This window comes from Trachemys scripta, unplaced genomic scaffold, assembly GCF_013100865.1.
Source record: "Trachemys scripta elegans isolate TJP31775 unplaced genomic scaffold, CAS_Tse_1.0 scaffold_30, whole genome shotgun sequence".
Lineage (NCBI taxonomy): Eukaryota > Metazoa > Chordata > Testudines > Emydidae > Trachemys > Trachemys scripta.
The window spans coordinates 564,112-582,154 of NW_023260516.1; the positions used below are offsets into that span (position 1 = coordinate 564,112).

Consider the following 18,043-nt stretch of genomic DNA (forward strand, 5'->3'; position numbering starts at 1 on the left):
AATGGACAGAGGCGGGGCCTGGGGCTGGTGATATCAGATGCCCAGCTGGGAAGCAGGGGGGTCTGGGCTGGAGATGGGGAGCAGGCAGAGCCCATCTGGATGCAGGAGAGACTGGGATGTGCTGGGCTGAGGGAGGCCAGGCCTGAGGCCCTGAGAGTTTCCTGTGCTGGGTTCAACGCTCAATAAACCCTCCTGTTTTACACTGGCTGAGAGTCGCTCCGGGCTAGAGAACCGGATTTTCTCTTTTCGCATGGGGCTGTTGCTGGGTGGGACTAAGGAGAGGGTCCCAGAGGTAGCAGGTGTCAGCTGAGCTTCTTGCCTCCCTCCCCACCAGCTCTCTGGGGGCCACCCTCCCCTCCCCCTCTAGTTCAGAGACTCCCTCTGTGGGCCCCCCATTATCACCCCCAGGCCTTGGGCTTTGTGTGTCCCCCCTTCACTTCTCCATCAGACCTTCCCAGCCAATGACCTGTGGGGAATCCCCATCCACTCCTGACTCCCAGCCCCCTGTTCTAACCACTAGACTGAACTACCCTCCAGAGCTGGGGAGAGAACCCAGATGTTCTGACTCCAAACCCCCCTCCCGCCCTGCCAAAAACCCCTAGACTCTGCTGCCGTCTCTGTGCCTCAGTTTTTCTCTCTGTAACATGGGGCTAATGACCTTGGCCCATGCTGTGGGGCTGGGGAGGGGTGGCTGTGCCGGGCCCTGACCCCCTGGATGGATGGAGGGGTCGGAGCTGGGTGTGGGGTTCTGCTCTGGGCCGGCCGGGGGTGCAGCTCAGCGGGTGTCTCTGTTCTGCAGACGCCTCCATGGACGAATGGAAAGAGCCGCAGACCCTGGTAAGTGTCCCCTCTTCCCCCATGGGGCCTGACCCCCAACCTTGACCTGCATGGGCCCCAGCTGTCCCCTCACAGTCCCCCCTTTCCTGGCACACTCAGTGGTTTGGGGTGGGGGATGGGCTGCTGGGATGGGGATGGGCTTATGGGATCGCCAGCTGGGATTGTAGGGTGTGTATGTTTCCCTGTCACCCCCTGCTGCAGGGGATGGGCCCTGCTCTGTGTGTGTGTGTTGGGGGCGGGGGGGTTGGTGCGCGCACACACACACACACACACACACACACACACACACACACACACACACACACACACACACACACACACACACACTCTCTCTCTCTCTCTCTCTCTCTCTCTCTCTCTCCCCGTCCAGCCCCAGGCTCCCGCTGGATGACCAGGTGCTGCAGGCCAAGCGGGGGGGCCTTGCCCCCACCCAGCCCAGCGTGTACGCTGTGATCAACGTGTGCTGGGGACCCCACAGTGAGAGCCCCCCACAGCCATGGGGCACCAGCCCCCAGGGGGCAACAGACTCATCCCCCTGCATCGCTAGCCCCAGAGAACTCTGCTTCTAGGGAAGATTAAGGGGGGACCCTCCCCCCTGCTGCAGCCTTGTGCCATCGAGCTGCTGTCCCCCTGCCCCACCCAGACCCACATGTGGGGGGCTAGGAGGACTCAGCACCGGGAGGGGGAGAGGACGCATCGAGACAGATTTTATATTATTTTGCATCCTGTTAATCTCCAGATTTGTAATAAACACAGATCCATAAACACCCCCCCTGCCCCCGGGCACCTCACAGCCCCACCGTCTCTGCACCAGAAGTGTGTGTCACACATGGGGGAGATGGGATTGCTCTGGGGATGGGCAGGGGGATCCTCCTGCTCTAACCACTACACCCCAGTCCCCTCCCAGAGCCAGGTTATATTATAGGGTCGCTGCCGGGGAATCAGGTTTACGCAGAGTTTCACAGGCAGTAGCGGAAACAGCAAGCGAGCGCCGGCTCTGGACACACATCCCCTTTTCACGCATTTTTCGGTTGCTGCTTAAGCAATTCAGAATCTAAATTTATCCGTCCCCCGTCCCATTACGGGGGCCGGAAACCACAACCCCTCCACCCCTCTGTCCTGTCTCTGTCTCACACCACTGTGCTAAAAATAGCATCTGCAGTGACACTACCTGAGAGGGAGGTTGGCCAGGTCCCTCCATCCTCATGCTCCAGGGCGGGTGCTGGGCCCAGCCTGGTCAGGAAGGAACCTCTGCCCCACTCCGTGGGAGGGGGTCTCTCCGTGGGTGGCTCTGTGTGTGAGTGGGGATCCTTCCTCTGTTCTGAGGTGCTGCTCCAGGGAGGCTAGACGGGCCTGTTGGAAAAGGTCAGGGTAGCCTGGGAATCTCTTGACATCGTCTGAGATTGCCCCGTTCCCAGCTAGTCCCCAGACTAGGCAGCTCCCATGTGGGGCTGGGACGTGATGGTGGGGGGGTGGAGGGGACCAGACAGCTGCAGGAGGGGAAGTGGTTTGCTGGGCGTGGCAGGGAGCTGGTTTTGCTCTGACCACGGTACATTTGGGCTGGAGCTTGCAGAGAAACCATCTGATGGGAAGAAAGGGGCCGAGCACATCAGGGGCTTCCTGGGGCTGCAGCCCCCGGCACAGTTCCTCATTCCGCTCACACTCGGGCCTCAGACTCGGTGGAGCTCAGCACTGGGGTGTTAGTGGCAGCGCTGAGGGGCCCCCACTGCCCTGTCATGGCGTCTGCTCTCATTGTCCTCCTCCTTGGTGAGTATCGGAGACAGCCAGGGTGTGCGCCCATGGGGGGGATCTGAGACCAGGGTGTAGGATCCAGTCACTCTGGGATTTGATCTCTAATGACCCGTCTCCTTTCCAGGCTGCTGGCTGGCCAGGCGGAGCGGGGTGTCGGGAGGTGAGTATCTGTGGGGAATGGGGCAGCTGGGGGAATTTCCACATTAAGGACGAGGGAGGTGGGTGGGTGGCACAGATCCCCCAAAGGGATGATTCTGTCAGACCTCTGCCTCCTTCCACACGCAGAGGTGGGGACTGAGACCTAGCCGCACTCATTACAGGGATGGGCACCTGTAACGGGGTCCCTGCAGGGCCCTCCTGGCTCCTGTCCCCACTGGGCTGAGAAAGTCACACAGAGACCTTGGTGCAGTGCTCCCTTGGTGCTGTTCTTTACAGGTTGGGTTCCCACCACCTTTCCACCATACACATAGTCCCCTTCTTACAGGCCACCAGCAGGAGAGAGGGGGGCCTGCTATCTCTCTTTGCTTCCCCTCACTGCCTTTCCTCTAGTGCGGCTCACAGCCTGTCCAGCTCCCCCTAGTTTCCTTCCCCTGGGATTTTTATCCAGCCCCAGCCTGATGGGGCAGCAGCCGTTCCAGCTTTCCCAGTCAGGGCCAGGTCATCTCCCCAGCTCCAGTTCACCTCCCCGAATTGGAGCTGGCGTGACAGAGGGTTGGCGAAGCGGTTTTCTGTCACAGCACCACACAGGGAGAATTCACCTGCACTCTAAGCTGTGCATCCTGTGCCTACAGCACATTGCCGGACAATTGGAGTAAATGTGGTTTTTTTAGACTATTTTAAAGAATAATCCACGTTCAGCCCAACTCCAGCAGAGCTGCAGCTCGGCTACAACATTAGAAAAACAGAAGCGGGTGATTCTGATCTCAGTCCCCGGGGTCAATCCGGAGTCACCCCTGACTGCAGTGCGGGCCGGGTTCTGATCTCAGCCCCCTGGGGTCAATCCGGAGTCACCCCTGACTGCAGCGGGGGCAGGGCTGAATTCACCCTGGAGAACTAAAGGAATCAGAGACTGGCAATCTCCTTTCTTAGGGTTACCATCCGTCTGGCTTTCCCCGGACATGTCCGGCTTTTTCAGCTTTAAATGGCCGTCCGGGGGGGATTTCTAATAAGGTAGAAATGTCCGGGATTTCCCCCTTCCCCTCATGCAGAGTGCGGCGCGGCTGATTGGACGGCTGGGCCTGATTGAAAGCCGCTCGCAGCCACTGGGGCCTCTAGCAGCCAGAGTCCCTCCCCCTCCCCCGCTCCCTCCTCTCCCGCAGAGCAGCGCAGAACAGTGTCTGGCTGCACGTGGCGCTCACAGCTCTCCCTCGGCCTGGGGCGGGGCAGGCGTGGGGGTGCAGAGGCTGCAGGGCGAGGCGGAGCAGGGCAGGCAGGGGCATAGAGGCTGCAGGGGCAGGGGGGCGCAGGGGGCACAGAGGCTGCAGGGCGAGGAGGAGCAGGGCAGGCAGGGGCATAGAGGCTGCAGGGGGCACAGAGGCTGCAGGGCGAGGAGGAGCAGGGCAGGCAGGGGCATAGAGGCTGCAGGGGCAGGGGGGCGCAGGGGGCACAGAGGCTGCAGGGCGAGGAGGAGCAGGGCAGGCAGGGGCATAGAGGCTGCAGGGGGCACAGAGGCTGCAGGGCGAGGAGGAGCAGGGCAGGCAGGGGCATAGAGGCTGCAGGGGCAGGGNGTGTGTGCAGGGGCTGCAGGGCGAGTGGGGAGCAGGGAAGCACTTAGCAACTTTCAACCAAGATCATAGCAGGAGGGGGAATGCGGGGTGCTCAGAGGAGGGGACAGAGTTGGGGCAGGGACTTTGGGGAAAGGGTTGGAATGGGGTTGGGGAAGGGGCGGAGTTGGGGCGGGGCCCCGTGGAGTGTCCTCTTTTTTAAATGTTTGAATATGGTAACCCTACCTTTCTGCTTCCTGTGTCTCACCCCAGACGCGGTTTGTGTCACCCCCACTTACTGCCTGTTTGTTTGTGAATCCAGAGGGGTCCCTCCCCAAACCCTCCATCTCCGTCAGCCCCGGTGGGGTGATCCCCATGGGGGGAAATGTCACCATCTGGTGTTGGCATCAGCACCTGGGCATGAGGATCCAACTCTACAAGACTGGAGACGGGAACTCGCTGAATTACACAGACCCTGCTGGCTCTGAGGCTGAATTTCCCATCACCAGCGCCAAACGGGAACACGGTGGCAGCTACACCTGTCGCTATAGCAATAGAACAGACCCAGCTGCCTACTCAGAGCCCAGCGACCCCGTGCAGGTCATTGTAGCAGGTGAGGGGCCCAGCCCAGCATCTCCTGCCCCACACCCAGCTAGATCCCCGGGGGGCTCGCACTGATGGGCCACTCAGAGCCAGGCTCTGCCCTGAGCCCTGGGCCCAGCAGCGGGGACGTCTGGCCGGGGAGTGAGGACAGAGTCACTGGGGGGTTTCCAGCCGGGGGGAGCAGCCTTCTACCCTGCACATGGTCTGACGCTGCCCTGGTCACCGCGGTGTCGGGCGCCTGCCAGTCGAGCATTAAGGGACGTGGCCCTGTCTGTCACGGGCAGGTTGTTCTCTCTCATCCTCTCCCCGGGAGAGGCCTGTGCCCACCGCGGAGGGTCTGGTCTGGGGCGGTTTGGGGGGTCAATGGCTGCGCTGCCCCGGGTCGATAACGGAGCAGGCCGGCCGGGGGAGGGCGCCTGGCCTTGGAGCCGGAGGTGGGGAGGTTTGGGGGGGAGCTCTTTCTGCAGCCTGGGCCCGGCCCCAGAGGAAGTTCTGTCCCCTGCCCAGATGAGCCTGACCCTGATTGTGGCCGGGCCGGAGGCAGGGAGCTATCACCCCAGGGTTCCCCCAGAGCTGGGGGCTGTTGTCGGGTGTCTGCCCTGCAGCTGGGGGCTGGCGTGCAGCACTCGGTCTAGGTCTGATGGAGCTGAAAATAGCAATGGAGCCGTGGCCGGGCAGGACTATCCGCTCACGTGTGCACCCGGTGCCCTGGACGGCTTGTCCTCGAGCTTGTCCACACACCTGGCACTCGCAGCACCCTGCAGCCGGAGCCAGGAATATGCTGGCCTCAGTCCTTGGGCACCTTGGAGATCAGGGCAGAGACCTCGGACTTGACTTCGTCTGCGGGAAGCCGATGCAGGGAGCGGGGGCTGGGCGTGGTGCCCTCGCGGCAGCCTGTGCTGGGGAGGAGCCGCGCTGCAGCGTCTAGGCCAGCTGGAGTCTGTGAAGGGCTGATGGCTTCCTGCCCAGCTCTATCATAGCGCGGTTCGGCCAATGGGCGCCAGCAGCGTGACCCGAGGGCAGGTCATTGCCGCCAGGATGGGACGGCGTCTCCTAGCCCAGCGCAGCTGGGGGAAAGCTCTGCTCATGGACGCTGCTACGTGAGAGCTCAGCGGCCACAGGGAATCCAGGAGCTCCCCAGACTGCAGCCTAAACCCACCGATTGTGGGCAAGCGCCGTCAGCCACCGGAGACTGCGCTACACCTGCCGACCCCTCCTGGTGCTGCCCTCCGCCCCCAGCATCGCCCCTGCCTTGCTCGGGGTCAGCTCAGCTGCTGCTCTCCGGCCGTGCGCTGCCCCAGAGAACAGCTCAGTCGCTCTGTGTCCAGGGCAGGCCGGACGCAGTGAATGAGGCAGGGGCCACACACGGGCATATAAAGACCCAAGAACTAGGGAGCTGCGACTCGGTGTCTGTGGGACTGGGAGCCCAGCTCGCAGGGTCGGGATTCTGGGTGGGGGAAAACTGGGATGTGGGAGAGAATCTCTGCCTGGGGGCCCCTGGATGTGCCCAGGACTGGGGTAGGCCAGGGAGGCCGGGGCTGGGTGGGTGACCGGGTCTGGCTCTCTCAGCCTGTCTCCTGTGCGCAGATCCCAGTTTACCCAGACCCTCCATCTCGCTGAGCTTCACTTCGGTCACCGCCCCAGGGGCAGACGCCACCATCCGGTGTCAGGGGCAGCGCCGGGACGTGAGGTTCTTCCTGCACAAGGCTGGAGACCTGAACTTGCAGCGACAGATGGACCCTGCTGGGGACGGGGCCGAGTTCCTCATCCCCACCGTGGGCCGGCAGCACGGAGGGAGCTACAGCTGCAGCTACCGGCCCCGATCAGAGCCCTTTGTCTCCTCGCAGCCCAGTGACCCCTTGCAGCTGGTGGTAGCAGGTGAGAGTCCCAGCTTGGCATCCCTGCTCCCAGCCCCACATCCAGCCGGACTCTGAGGGGCTCTGCCCTGAGCCCTGGTCCCAGCAGAGGGGACGCCCAGCCGGGGAGAGGGGACGGAGTCACTGGGGGGGGGTTCCCCAGCCAGGGGGGAGCAGCAGCCTCTGGAGATTTGGGACCAAGGGAGGGGAGATCCCTGCCCCTAAGTTCCCTCTAAGCTGCCACAGCCAGGCAGAGGCACCTCTCCCCCAGCCCCGGGCTGCAGCAGCGAGAGAGGGCTGGGGGGAGTCCTCTCTCCCCGCCGCAGCCCTGGGGCAGCCTGCACCCCAAACCCCTCATCCCCAGCCCCACCCCAGAGCCCGCACCCCCAGATGGAGCCCTCACCCACCCACCCCACAACCCCCTCCCTCAGCATTGAGCCCCCTCCCACACTCTGAACCCCTCGGCCCCACCCCCGTCACACGTCACCTCTCTGTGCACATAACAAAATTCATTCCACACATGGATGTAACAAATGAGAGGGGAACACGGCCCTGCCCCCAGGGGGAGGCTCCCTTGGCTGCCCCAGCTCTGGCGACTCACGGAGGAGTCAGGGCCCAGGGGCCGCTGAGCCAGCACTGGCCCCCAGCCACGAAAATCCCCCCCTGGAATGACGGCGACGATCAATGCTGAGTCATGGGGGGGGGGGGCGATTGCTGAGTCACTGTTTCAGCCCCTACCCCGATGAACACTGGTTCTATTCCCGCAGGGGGAACCGACCCGCCCCAGCCTGGAGAGGCGCCGGCTCCCACACACCCGAGCAGCCCAGGACCAGGTACCGGGGGGTGGGGGGAAATCTATTGAGTTACAGATTATGGGGCAGTTTCTCCTCAGAGGTTGCCCAGGGGGAGGGATGGAGGCTGTTCTCAGGGGCAGTGACTCCCCCCGGCTGACAGATTTGGGAGGGGAGCGAAGCCTCTGCCTCAGACACAAACCCGCTGCTAACGGGACAGCCGGAGGCTTCCTCTTGGGGCAGCTGGGCCCATAAATGGCCATGGGGGGGGGGCGACCTGCAGCGACACATGGACCCTGCTGGGGACGGGGCCGAGTTCCGTATCCCCACCGTGGGCCGGCAGCACGGAGGCAACTACAGCTGCAGCTACCGGCCCCGATCAGAGCCCTTCGTCTCCTCGCAGCCCAGCGACCCCGTGCAGCTGGTGGTAGCAGGTGAGGGGCTCGGCTCGGCGTCCCCACTCCCAGCCCCACCCCCAGCCAGACCCTCGGGGGCTCAGACTTTATGGGACGCTTACAGCCAGGCTCTGCCCTGAGCCCCGGGCCCAGAGTTGGGGACATCCGGCCGGGAAGCAGCCACTGGAGATTCAAGGCTGAGGGAGGGGGGACCCCTGCCTTCAGGGGGAGCTGCAGAGCAGGGGAGTTTTGCCAGGGGATGCTCCCCCAGGCTCCCCCTGCTCTGGGGATGCACAGAGGAGTCGGGGCCCAGGGGCTGCCCAGACGGCCCTGGCCCCAGCCACAAAAATCTCCATCCCCCCACCCAGAATGACCCTGACAATCGATGCTGAATTGCGGGGTGGGGGTGGGACGATTGCTGAGTCACCATTTCAACCCTTTCCCCCACCCCAATGGATGCTGGTTCTATTCCTGCAGGGGGAACCGACCCGACCCAGGCTGGAGCGGTGCCGAATCCCACCCACCCGGGCAGCGCGGGACCAGGTACCAGTGCCGGGGGGAATCTATTGAGTCACAGATTATGGGGCAGTTTCCCCCAGTGGTTGCTCTGGGGGAGGGGTGGAGCCTGTTCTCAGGGGCAGTGACTTTGAGTGCAGAAGGTGGGGCCCTCAAGAATTCTAAAAATTAACACTGGCCACTCCAGGCTGGTATTCAACTCCCAAGGTCACAGCTTCTCTCTGACCTTGGATGGGTAGATGCTGCCACCACCCAAGTGAAAAAACAACAACAACCCTTTGAGAACGCAGGAAGGCGCACTTGGGAATTCCTCCCTGTGGGGTACCCTCAAGCCCTTTCACCCCCCGTCTGGGGGTTGAGCTGAGAAAGAAAAACAAAGGAAATCAGATGTTGCCACCAGCTAATTAAAAACATGCTCTACCTCTTAGGACACAAAAATCCAATCCTGTTCTTAAAAATGGTAAATTGTATTTAAAAAGAAAGAAAATACATCTGGGAACTCAGGTTATTGCTAGATTTTAAAAGAGTAATTCCAAGGATTAAGCACCCAGAATAGCTTTCTTGAGGTCCATCTTAAAGGTTACAAGCAAAAACAAAAGCATTTGGGGTTAGCCCAGAGGAATCCACATGCCATAAAGATATAAAAAGAGATAAACCAAATAGCGTCTTCCTAGACATTTCCTGATCTACTTACATATCTGGGGGTTTCAAAGGCCTAGTTTCTAGGTATGATTCAGATGATTTTTCATACCTGGCCCAAAGCTTCTTACAGCAGAGTTGCTGCCTTTCCCCCTCTCTCTGGAGAACAACCGCAGACAGACAAAGGGGAAGTTTTTTCTCTGTTTTAAAAAGCTCTAGCCTTCCTATTGGCTCTTTTGGCCAGGTGTCCACTCACTTCCTGTTACCTATGCATGCAATGAGACTTTTTAACCCTTTACAGATAAAGCAAGTAGAGAACAGCTACTAAGAGGTATTTTATAGCTACCTGGCTGGCTGTGTGTCCATAAAAGGGAGCTACCCACCCCCGCTTCATTTATCACACCAGCGAACTCTGATTCACTTGTGATTATTCCCCACTGAACTGATTTCTCCTTCCCCAGCTGATGGAGATAAAACGCAATTGGCCTCTAGGTCCCCTCGGCCTCTCCTTGCCCTGCCCCAGCCACCCCTCCAGGGGCTCCTTGCAGATGGATCCGCGCGGTTGCCCTGCTCTTGTGTCGCTAGCATAGCTCTCTCGGTCTTGCATTCAGGAGAAAAGGATCCAGGAGACTCTCTCCCTGCAGGCCCCTCTATCGGCCGCGTCACTGGGGCCAGGCTGTGGGGACGGGGTGCAGTGACCGTGCCGGGGTCTGTGACTCACGGCCTGTCTCCTCCTGCCTGCAGAGCCCAGCTACCCCAAACCCTCCATCTCCCTGCACCCCAGTGGGCGGGTCGCCCCGGGGGGAGCCGTGACCATCCGGTGTGAGTGTCGGTGTCCGGGAGCAAGGTTCATTCTGAGTAAAGCTGGAGACCCAGACGCACGGCATGTGACGGACCCCGCAGGGGACATGGCTGAGTTTCCCATCCACAGTGTGAGCCGGAGAGACGCCGGGAACTACAGCTGCCAATATAGCACCACATCGGACCCGCCCATCTGGTCAGAGCCCAGTGACGCCGTGGAGCTCGTAGTAGCAGGTGAGGGGCCCAGCTCCATGTACCCACTCCCAGCCGCACACCCAGCCGGACTGTCAGGGGGTCTTGCCCTGGTGGGACGCTCAGAGCCAGGTTCTGCCATGGGCCCAGTAGAGGGAATGCCGTTCCGGGGAGTGGGGATGGAGTCACTGGGGGTTCTCCAGCCAAAGGAGAGTAACAGCCGCTGGAGATTTGGAGCTGAGGAAGGGGGGATCTCTGCCCCCAGGGGAAGCTGAAGAGCAGGGGTCCTTTCACAGAGGGATGCTCCCCCAGGCTGCCCCCACTCTGATGATGCACAGAGGAGTCGGGGCCCAGGGGCTGCCCAGCCGGCACCATCCCAATACTGAATTCACTTCCCACCAGCCTGGACATCTGTATACTCCTGAGGGAATTCTGCAAAATGCTGTATTTCCTGCTCCTGTCAGAAGCAGGGCAAAGGTTTGGGGGAGTAAGGGGTAATGGAGGAGCTGAGGGAGAGGGAAGGAGTCTAGGAGTGAACCTGAAAGGTGTGGACAGGAGAAGGTTTTTTTTTGGGGGGGGTGTTGTGTTATTAGGGAGCTGGGAAGCCTCCTCCATGCAGACCCTGGCTGACCCTAAGCCTCTCCCATTCAGTCAGGCACATCAGCCCCTGTCCCCGCAACCCCCATCCCCAGCCATATGTCCCTGCAGACCCCCTCCCCCATCCCCATGGGTCTCTGCAGCCTCCTCCCGCATCTCTATGGTCTTTGCAGGCCCCATCCTCAGACTCAACGCTGAGCCCCACTCTGTGACCCCCCAGCAGCCCTGGATGCCCCACTCTGTGGGCAGGTGCTGTGATGAACTTCTGCTCCTGGGGGAATTCTGCAACACTGGGCAGGCAGAGAATTCCCCCCCTCCATTCTGCCCCAGAAGTGCTGCAGTTCTGCCTTTTGCCCACCAGGGGCCGCTGTGGCATCAGAACAGCGGGCTGTGTTCATCCTGCTCGCTGCTCTGGTGCCACAGCAGCCTCTGGTGGTCAAAGGGCAGAACTGCAGCACTTCTGGGGCAGAATGTATTTTCTGTGGGGAAAAAACAAATTATGCACGTCCTAAGGTTGCCAACCCTCCAGGATTGGCCTAGAGTTTCAGGAATTAAAGATTAATCTTTAATTAAAGATTATGTCATGTGATAAAATCTCCAGGAATACATGCGACCAACATTGGCAACCCTAGCGTGTCCGCAAATGCACAGAATTGCCCCAGGAGTAACAGACGGTGGATGCAGTGAGGTGTCTGTTAGCCCTGGCGCTGTCCCTGGGGCTGGGTGCTAAGGGCAGGTTAGAGATACACGGGGAGGGGTTTATATGTCTCCATCTCACTCCTGTTTGCGTGTGAATGCAGAGCTCCCTCCGCCCGGACCCTCCATCTCCGTCAGCCCCAGCGGGGTGATTGCCCCGGGGCGCACCATCACCATCCGCTGTCAGTGCTGGTGCGAGGCCAGGAGGTTATTTCTGTGTAAAGGTGGAATCCGAATCCAGGAGGTGGATGCTGATGGTGACGGGGGTGAATTCACCATCCCCAGCGCCAGACAGGAAGACGGAGGGATCTACAGCTGCCGATCTCGCTCCAGATCGGAGCCACCCAACTGGTCATATCCCAGTGATTCCGTGCGGATTGTTGTAGCAGGTGAGAGGTCCGACTTGGCATCCCCATTCCCAGCCCCACCCCCAGCCAGACCCACAAGGAGTCTCTGGACCAATGGCACCCTCAGAGCCAGGCTCTGCCCTGAGCCCTGGGCCCAGTAGAGGGGATGCCGTTCCGGGGAGTGGGGATGGAGTCACTGGGGGTTCTCCAGCCAAAGGAGAGTAACAGCCGCTGGAGATTTGGAGATTAGGGAGGGGGGATCTCTGCCCCCAGGGGAAGCTGAAGAGCAGGGGTCCTTTCACAGAGGGATGCTCACCCAGGCTGCCCCCACTCTGATGATGCACAGAGGAGTCAGGGCCCAGGGGCTGCCCAGCTGGCACCATCCCAATACTGAATTCCCTTCCCACCAGCCTGGACATCTGTATACTCCTGAGGGAATTCTGCACCAAAAAGTTTTAAATTCTGCAAAATGCTGTATTTCCTGCTCCTGTCAGAAGCAGTGCAAACGCTTGGGGGAGTCAGGGGTAATGGAGGAGCTGAGGGAGAGGGAAGGAGTCTAGGAGTGAACCTGAAAGGTGTTGGGTGTGGGCGGGAGAAGGGTTTTTTTTTGGGGGGTGTTATTAGGGAGCTGGGAAGCCTCCCCCATGCAGACCCTGGCTGACCCCAAGCCTCTCCCATTCAGTCAGACACATCAGCCCCTGTCCCCGCAACCCCCATCCCCATGTGTTCCTCCAGGCCCCCTCCCCTGTCCCCAGACTCAATGCTGAGCCCCAGTCTGTGACCCCCCAGCAGCCCTGGGTGCCCCACTCTGTGGGCAGGTGCTGTGATGAACTTCTACTCCTGGGGGAATTCTGCAACACTGGGCAGGCAGAGAATTCCCCCCCTCCATTCTGCCCCAGTAGTGCTGCAGTTCTGCCTTTTGCCCACCAGGGGCCGCTGTGGCATCAGAACAGCGGGCTTTGTTCATGCTGCTGGGTGCTCTGGTGCCACAGCGGCCTCTGGTGGTCAAAGGGCAGAACTGCAGCACTTCTTGGGCAGAATGTATTTTCTGTGGAGAAAAAAAAATTATGCACGTCCTAAGGTTGCCAACCCTCCAAGATTGGCCTAGAGTTTCAGGAATTAAAGATTAATCTTTAATTAAATATTATGTCATGTGATAAAATCTCCAGGAATACATGCGACCAACATTGGCAACCCTAGCGTGTCCGCAAATGTGCAGAATTTCCCCAGGAGTAACAGACTGTGGATACAGTGAGGTGTCTGTTACCCCTGGCGCTGTCCCTGGGGCTGGGCACTAAGGGCAGGTTAGAGACACACGGGGAGGGGTTTATATGTCTCTGGACCAATGGCACCCTCAGAGCCAGGTTGTGCCCTGAGCCCTGGGCCAAGCAAAGGGAACGCCTGGCCAGGGAGCGAGGATGGAGTCACTCGGGGGTTCCCGAGCCACTGGAGCTAGGGGGATGAGGGAGGGGGGATCCCTGCCCCCAAGCGACCTTGGGGTGTCACTAAATCTGCCTGTGCCCCCATTTCCTCTTGCAAGAATGGGGGATAATCATCCTTCTTCACCTTTTGTCTGTGTCTGTGCAGCACCCAGCACCTCTGACTCCCAGCCCCCTCCCGATCTAAACTGGGGCTAGGGATAGAACCCAGGAGTCCTGGCTCCCAGACTGGGAGACCCCATTACGTAGACAGATGGGTACAGAGGGGTTCTCTGGATTTTAGGCAGTTTGGGTTGTAGCTCCCAGGAATCAAGGGTTGCCAGGTGTCCGGTTTTCAACCGGAACGCCTGGTCGAAAAGGACCCTGGCAGCTCCAGTAGGCCCTGCCGACCAGGCCGTTAAAAGTCAGGTCAGCGGCACAGCGGGGGCCCAGGGCGAAGGCAGGTTCCCCCCTTGCCCTAGCTCTGCGCAGTCCCTGGAAGTGACTGCCGGGTCCCTGCGGCCCCCAGGCGCTGGGGTGGCCAGCAAAGCTCCACACGCTGCGCCCGCCCCAGTGCCGGCTCTGCAGCTCCCATGGGCCAGGATCTGTGACCAATGGGAGCTGGGGGGAGCGGAGCCTGCGGGCGCAAAGGCAACGTGCACCCCACAGAGCTGCCACGGGGACTGGGTGGCCGCTTTCTTGAGCCCCGGTAAGCGCTGCCGGGACCCGAACCCCTTCATAGAATCATAGAAGATGAGGGTTGGAAGAGACCTCAGGAGGTTCTAGTCCAACCCTCTGCTCAAAGCAGGACCAACCCCCAACTACATCATCCCAGCCAGGGCTTTGTCAAGCCGGGCCTTAAAAACCTCTATGGATGGAGATTCTACCACCTCCCTAGGGAACCCATTCCAGTGCTTCCCCACCCTCCTAGTGACATAGTGTTTCCTAATATCCAAACTGGAACTCCCCCACTGCAACTTGAGACCATTACTCCTTGTTCTGTCATCTGCCCCCACTGAGAACAGCCGAGCTCCATCCTCTTTGGAACCCCCCTTCAGGTAGTTGAAAGCAGCTATCAGATCCCCCCTCACTCTTCTCTTCTGCAGACTAAACAATCCCAGTCCCCTCAGCCGCTCCTCATAAGTCATGTGCCCCAAACCCCTGATCATTTTCGTTGCCCTATGCTGGGCTCTCTCCAATTTGTCCACATCCTTTCTGTAGTGGGGGGCCGAAAATTGGATTCACCCCAGCCCAGAGCCACTTCCTCCACCCCAAACCCCACATCCCCGGCCCCATCCCAGAGCCTGCACCCTGTCCTGCATTCTGAACCCCTCGGCCCAGGCCCAGAGCCCCCTCCCACACCCCAAACTCCTCATCCCCAGCCCCACCCCAGAGTCTGCACCCCCAGTCCACAGCCCTGACCCCTTCCCACACGACAGCCCCCTCCCCCAGCCTAGTGAAAGTGAGTGAGGGTGGGGAAGAGCGAACAACGGGGGGAGCGGGGATTGAGTGAGCAGGGGGCGGAGCCTCAGAGAAGGGGCGGGGAAGGGGTGTTTGGTTTTGTGTGACTAGAAAGTCGGCAGCCCTAGTGGAAACAGACAGCCACGTGTCCGTGGGAATGTGGGTCTATGGGGATGTAGGGTGGTGGACAGATGGGAGCACGTCTGGTGAGGGATAGAAAGATGGATTAAGCTCATGTCTACATGAAAACTGGACCCGAAATGATGGATCCCATGTGGTTCCCAACCCCCACTGGTGATCTCAGAGCAAATCTGAGTTGTTGGAATTTGCGCATCCTGGTTTGATACAGCAAGGGAAGGGAGGGTCCCCACTCCCAGCCACTAAAATCCCCCTCCCGGGACTGACAGTGACGATTGATGCTGAGTCGGGGGTGGGGTGATCAATGAGTCGCTGTTTCATCCCCTCCCCCGGCCCTGACAGATGCTGGTTCTATTCCTGCAGGAGGAACTGACCCGACCCAGCCTGGAGCGGCGCCGACTCCCACCCGACCAGGCAGCACGGGGCCAGGTACTGGTGCTGGGGGGGGGAATCACCATCGTACTAGCTCTGGAAACAGGCTCGCGGTGCCCAGGGGCTGGGACCGGGGCAGTGAATCTGGTGGGTGGGGCCCAGATACCACAGGTCATTGACATGCGGGGGATGGAGAGACAGCCCCACTGCCCCACCCCCACTGCTAGGCCCCCAGCTCCCCCAAAGCCTCCTTCCCTGTAGGTTGCTGCCAGGAAGCTGTTGAGGATCCCAGGGTCGGGGCAGGATCTGGGGTGCTGGGCCCTGCTGGGCACAGGGGGGGCTGGGGCTCTAACCCCCTTCCCTACACCCCATGACATCTCCTTGGCAATTGGGGTGTACATTACCCAGAATTCCCTCTCCTTGCCCTCCCCCCACTGGGTTCTCAGGGGATCCCCGACCCACCCCCCAATAGATGTTCTGCTGCATCTGGCTGGGCCCTGGGCACCATTGGGACGTGGGGGGCAGCGGGTGATGTCCCAGCCTCCCCCCCGTGCATTGCCTGGCTGTGTTTGTCAGCAGCCGAGATACCATGGGGCTGGGCTCACTGCACAGCAGACAGGCCGGGGCAGAGGTACCTGTGGGGGTGGACAGAGGGGACTACAGGGGGGCCGGGTGGCTCAGGGGTCAGTTCAACTGCCCAGGTGCCCCCTTCACCGGGGAAACTGAGGCTCAGCCCCCAGGGCAGCAGGACGCAGCCTCCCCTGAGGGGTCCAGCCCCAGGGAGGCCCCAGGGAGGGGCTGGCCAGACCTGCCGAATGGCGGGGGTTGGGGGCTCCACTCCCAGGGCAGCACCAGCTGCCGATTTCCTCGTCCAAGCTGCCAAGTGACTCTCCCCTTCCCCCCGCAGCAGCCCCCCCAAGGCACCCGGATTTCACCAATGCCAACATCGCCCGCCTGGTGCTGGGCGCCGCGGTCCTGCTCGTCCTGGGGCCGATCCTAGCCAAGGCCTATTACAGCCGCCCGAGGGAGGTGCCCTAGGTGAGGTGACCCCCCCTTCTGTGCCCCTTGCTCCCCGCAGGTGCGGGACCCAGGGCGACATGGGCCCCTCTAACCCATCATCTCTCTGCATCCCCAGGAGCCTGGATCTGGCTATACAGAGAAGAGAATCTCCCCAGGGGAGGAACCGCTTCCTCTTGGGGGTCTGAGACACCAGCACAAACTCCCCTGCCCCCAAACACCCCTGCCTCAAAAATCCCACTCCCCAGACTGCTCCCGACCCAACTGCTGCACCCCAGGATTGACCCCCTGACTTCTGGCCCCACGAGCACCAGCCCCTGCGATAACAGCTAGAGGAGCTGCCCCAGTGCTGGGCGTGTCGGGCTCCCCACAGAGCAGCCCCTGGATGGCGTCGGGGTCCCACTTCCTGGCCCTGATGGGCCGGTCTCTGCCTGGGGCTGTCAGTGGGGAGCGGGGAGGCTGCGTCTGACCCTGGCACTGGAAAATGGCACTTACTGCCCCGCAGGTGTCTGTCCCCCTCCTCTCTCTGCAGCGGGGTCCCCCAGTCCCTTTTCTCTGCCCCTTTCTCCCCACCCTGTATTTCTATTGTACAAACCCCCAGAGCTTCCTTCTCCCCTGCCCCCCAAATCTCCCCACGCCAGTGGGCGGCTGTGATTCCGGAGCCTCCAAATGTCCCCTCGTGGTGGGTTCAGCTGACGAAGGTGAGTGAGAAGTTCAGGCAGCGTCATGAGAACCTGGATGAATGAACATTGGGGGGAAAATTGGTGAGACAGAAAGACGGGATTAGTCCAACCCGAGTGGCCGCCAGACAGAACCCACGGGCCGGGCTGGGGCCTGCCTGGGACACGGGAGAATTGGGGGAGCCGAAATCCCTGACCCACAATTGGGGTGTTGGAAACAAGGCCTCATTGGTGGATAAAATATTGCGGGGACGGGCTGTGCCGCCCACCATCCTTTGGGGCCTTAAAGAAAGAGACTCGCTTCACCGTTGTACCTCCCAGCCCCTGTCTCCGGGGCCGTCCGGGCTGTCCGGACCCTGCTCCGTGGAGACGTCCTGAGCAGAGTGGCTGGAGAGAGGGACCCCAATGCCATTGCCCCTCCCCCGGCTGAACCCCTAAATGGGAGGAAACGGGGTCGGACTTTAACAGCAGCCGCGGCAACACCAGCTCCAGCCCAGCTCTGCTGGGTCCTCTGTCCCCCCCCTCCCAGGACAGTCGCTAGCGTCCGGCGCCAGCGGGGAGACGCCCAAACCCGGGGGATTTTCCAGCTAGAGACTCGCTCCAGCGAACGGGGCCGGGGCTGGACCAAACCCCTCGTTTCACACGGCGCCTGCCACGGCTCCCCTGATTCCTGCTCTGCTGTGTCTGTAACAGACGGTCCCAGGGGTCACTGGGGGGTTTGCCGTGGGGCTGAGCAGGCTGCAGGCTCTGGACCCCGCTCCCGGCCCGTGTTTAACCCTGTTCAGTGTGGGGCAGGGGCTGGGGTGTGTGCGCACTTTGGGCCCTTTATTGCGTTTCCATGAACACAACATGGAGTGATATAGCTGCTGGCGCTTGTGGGCCGCCCCACGGCGGGTGTTTTGGGGGAGCCGGGAGTTTGAGGGAAGTAGGTTGGGGTGTATGGAGTGTTGACCTGCATTTGGTGGGTTAGTTGTTATGGCTCACCACTGATCGCATCCGACCAGAAGATTTATAGGTTCTTGTCCAATTCAGACTACAGAGTTTAAGAACCCAGAGAGTTCTACATCGGGAGAGGACTCTCGAGGTGCTTCGCAAGAACGCATACACTGAGGACAATACCAAATTGATAAAATCTTTATTGCCATTAACATAAAAACAAGGAATGCAATGAAACTTATCACTGCAAAGCAGTAAAAGAATTCCAAACTCCTGCTGGTAACATTTCTATTATA

General features: G+C 60.6%; 1 protein-coding gene and 1 long non-coding RNA gene across 2 annotated transcripts; both read left to right on the forward strand.

Moving 5' to 3' along the window:
- Positions 1-807: 807 nt before the first annotated feature.
- Positions 808-6,829, forward strand: LOC117870504 (osteoclast-associated immunoglobulin-like receptor). The gene is made up of 3 exons (XM_034757690.1): positions 808-837; positions 4,566-4,905; positions 6,483-6,829. The coding sequence occupies exons 1-3, from the start codon at positions 808-810 to the stop codon at positions 6,827-6,829; spliced, it is 717 nt and encodes a 238-aa protein (XP_034613581.1).
- A 9,191-nt stretch (positions 6,830-16,020) lies between these two features.
- LOC117870512 lies at positions 16,021-17,087 on the forward strand. Its single transcript, XR_004643998.1, has 2 exons — positions 16,021-16,152; positions 16,250-17,087. It is a non-coding gene; the product is annotated as an uncharacterized LOC117870512 (long non-coding RNA).
- Positions 17,088-18,043: the final 956 nt, after the last annotated feature.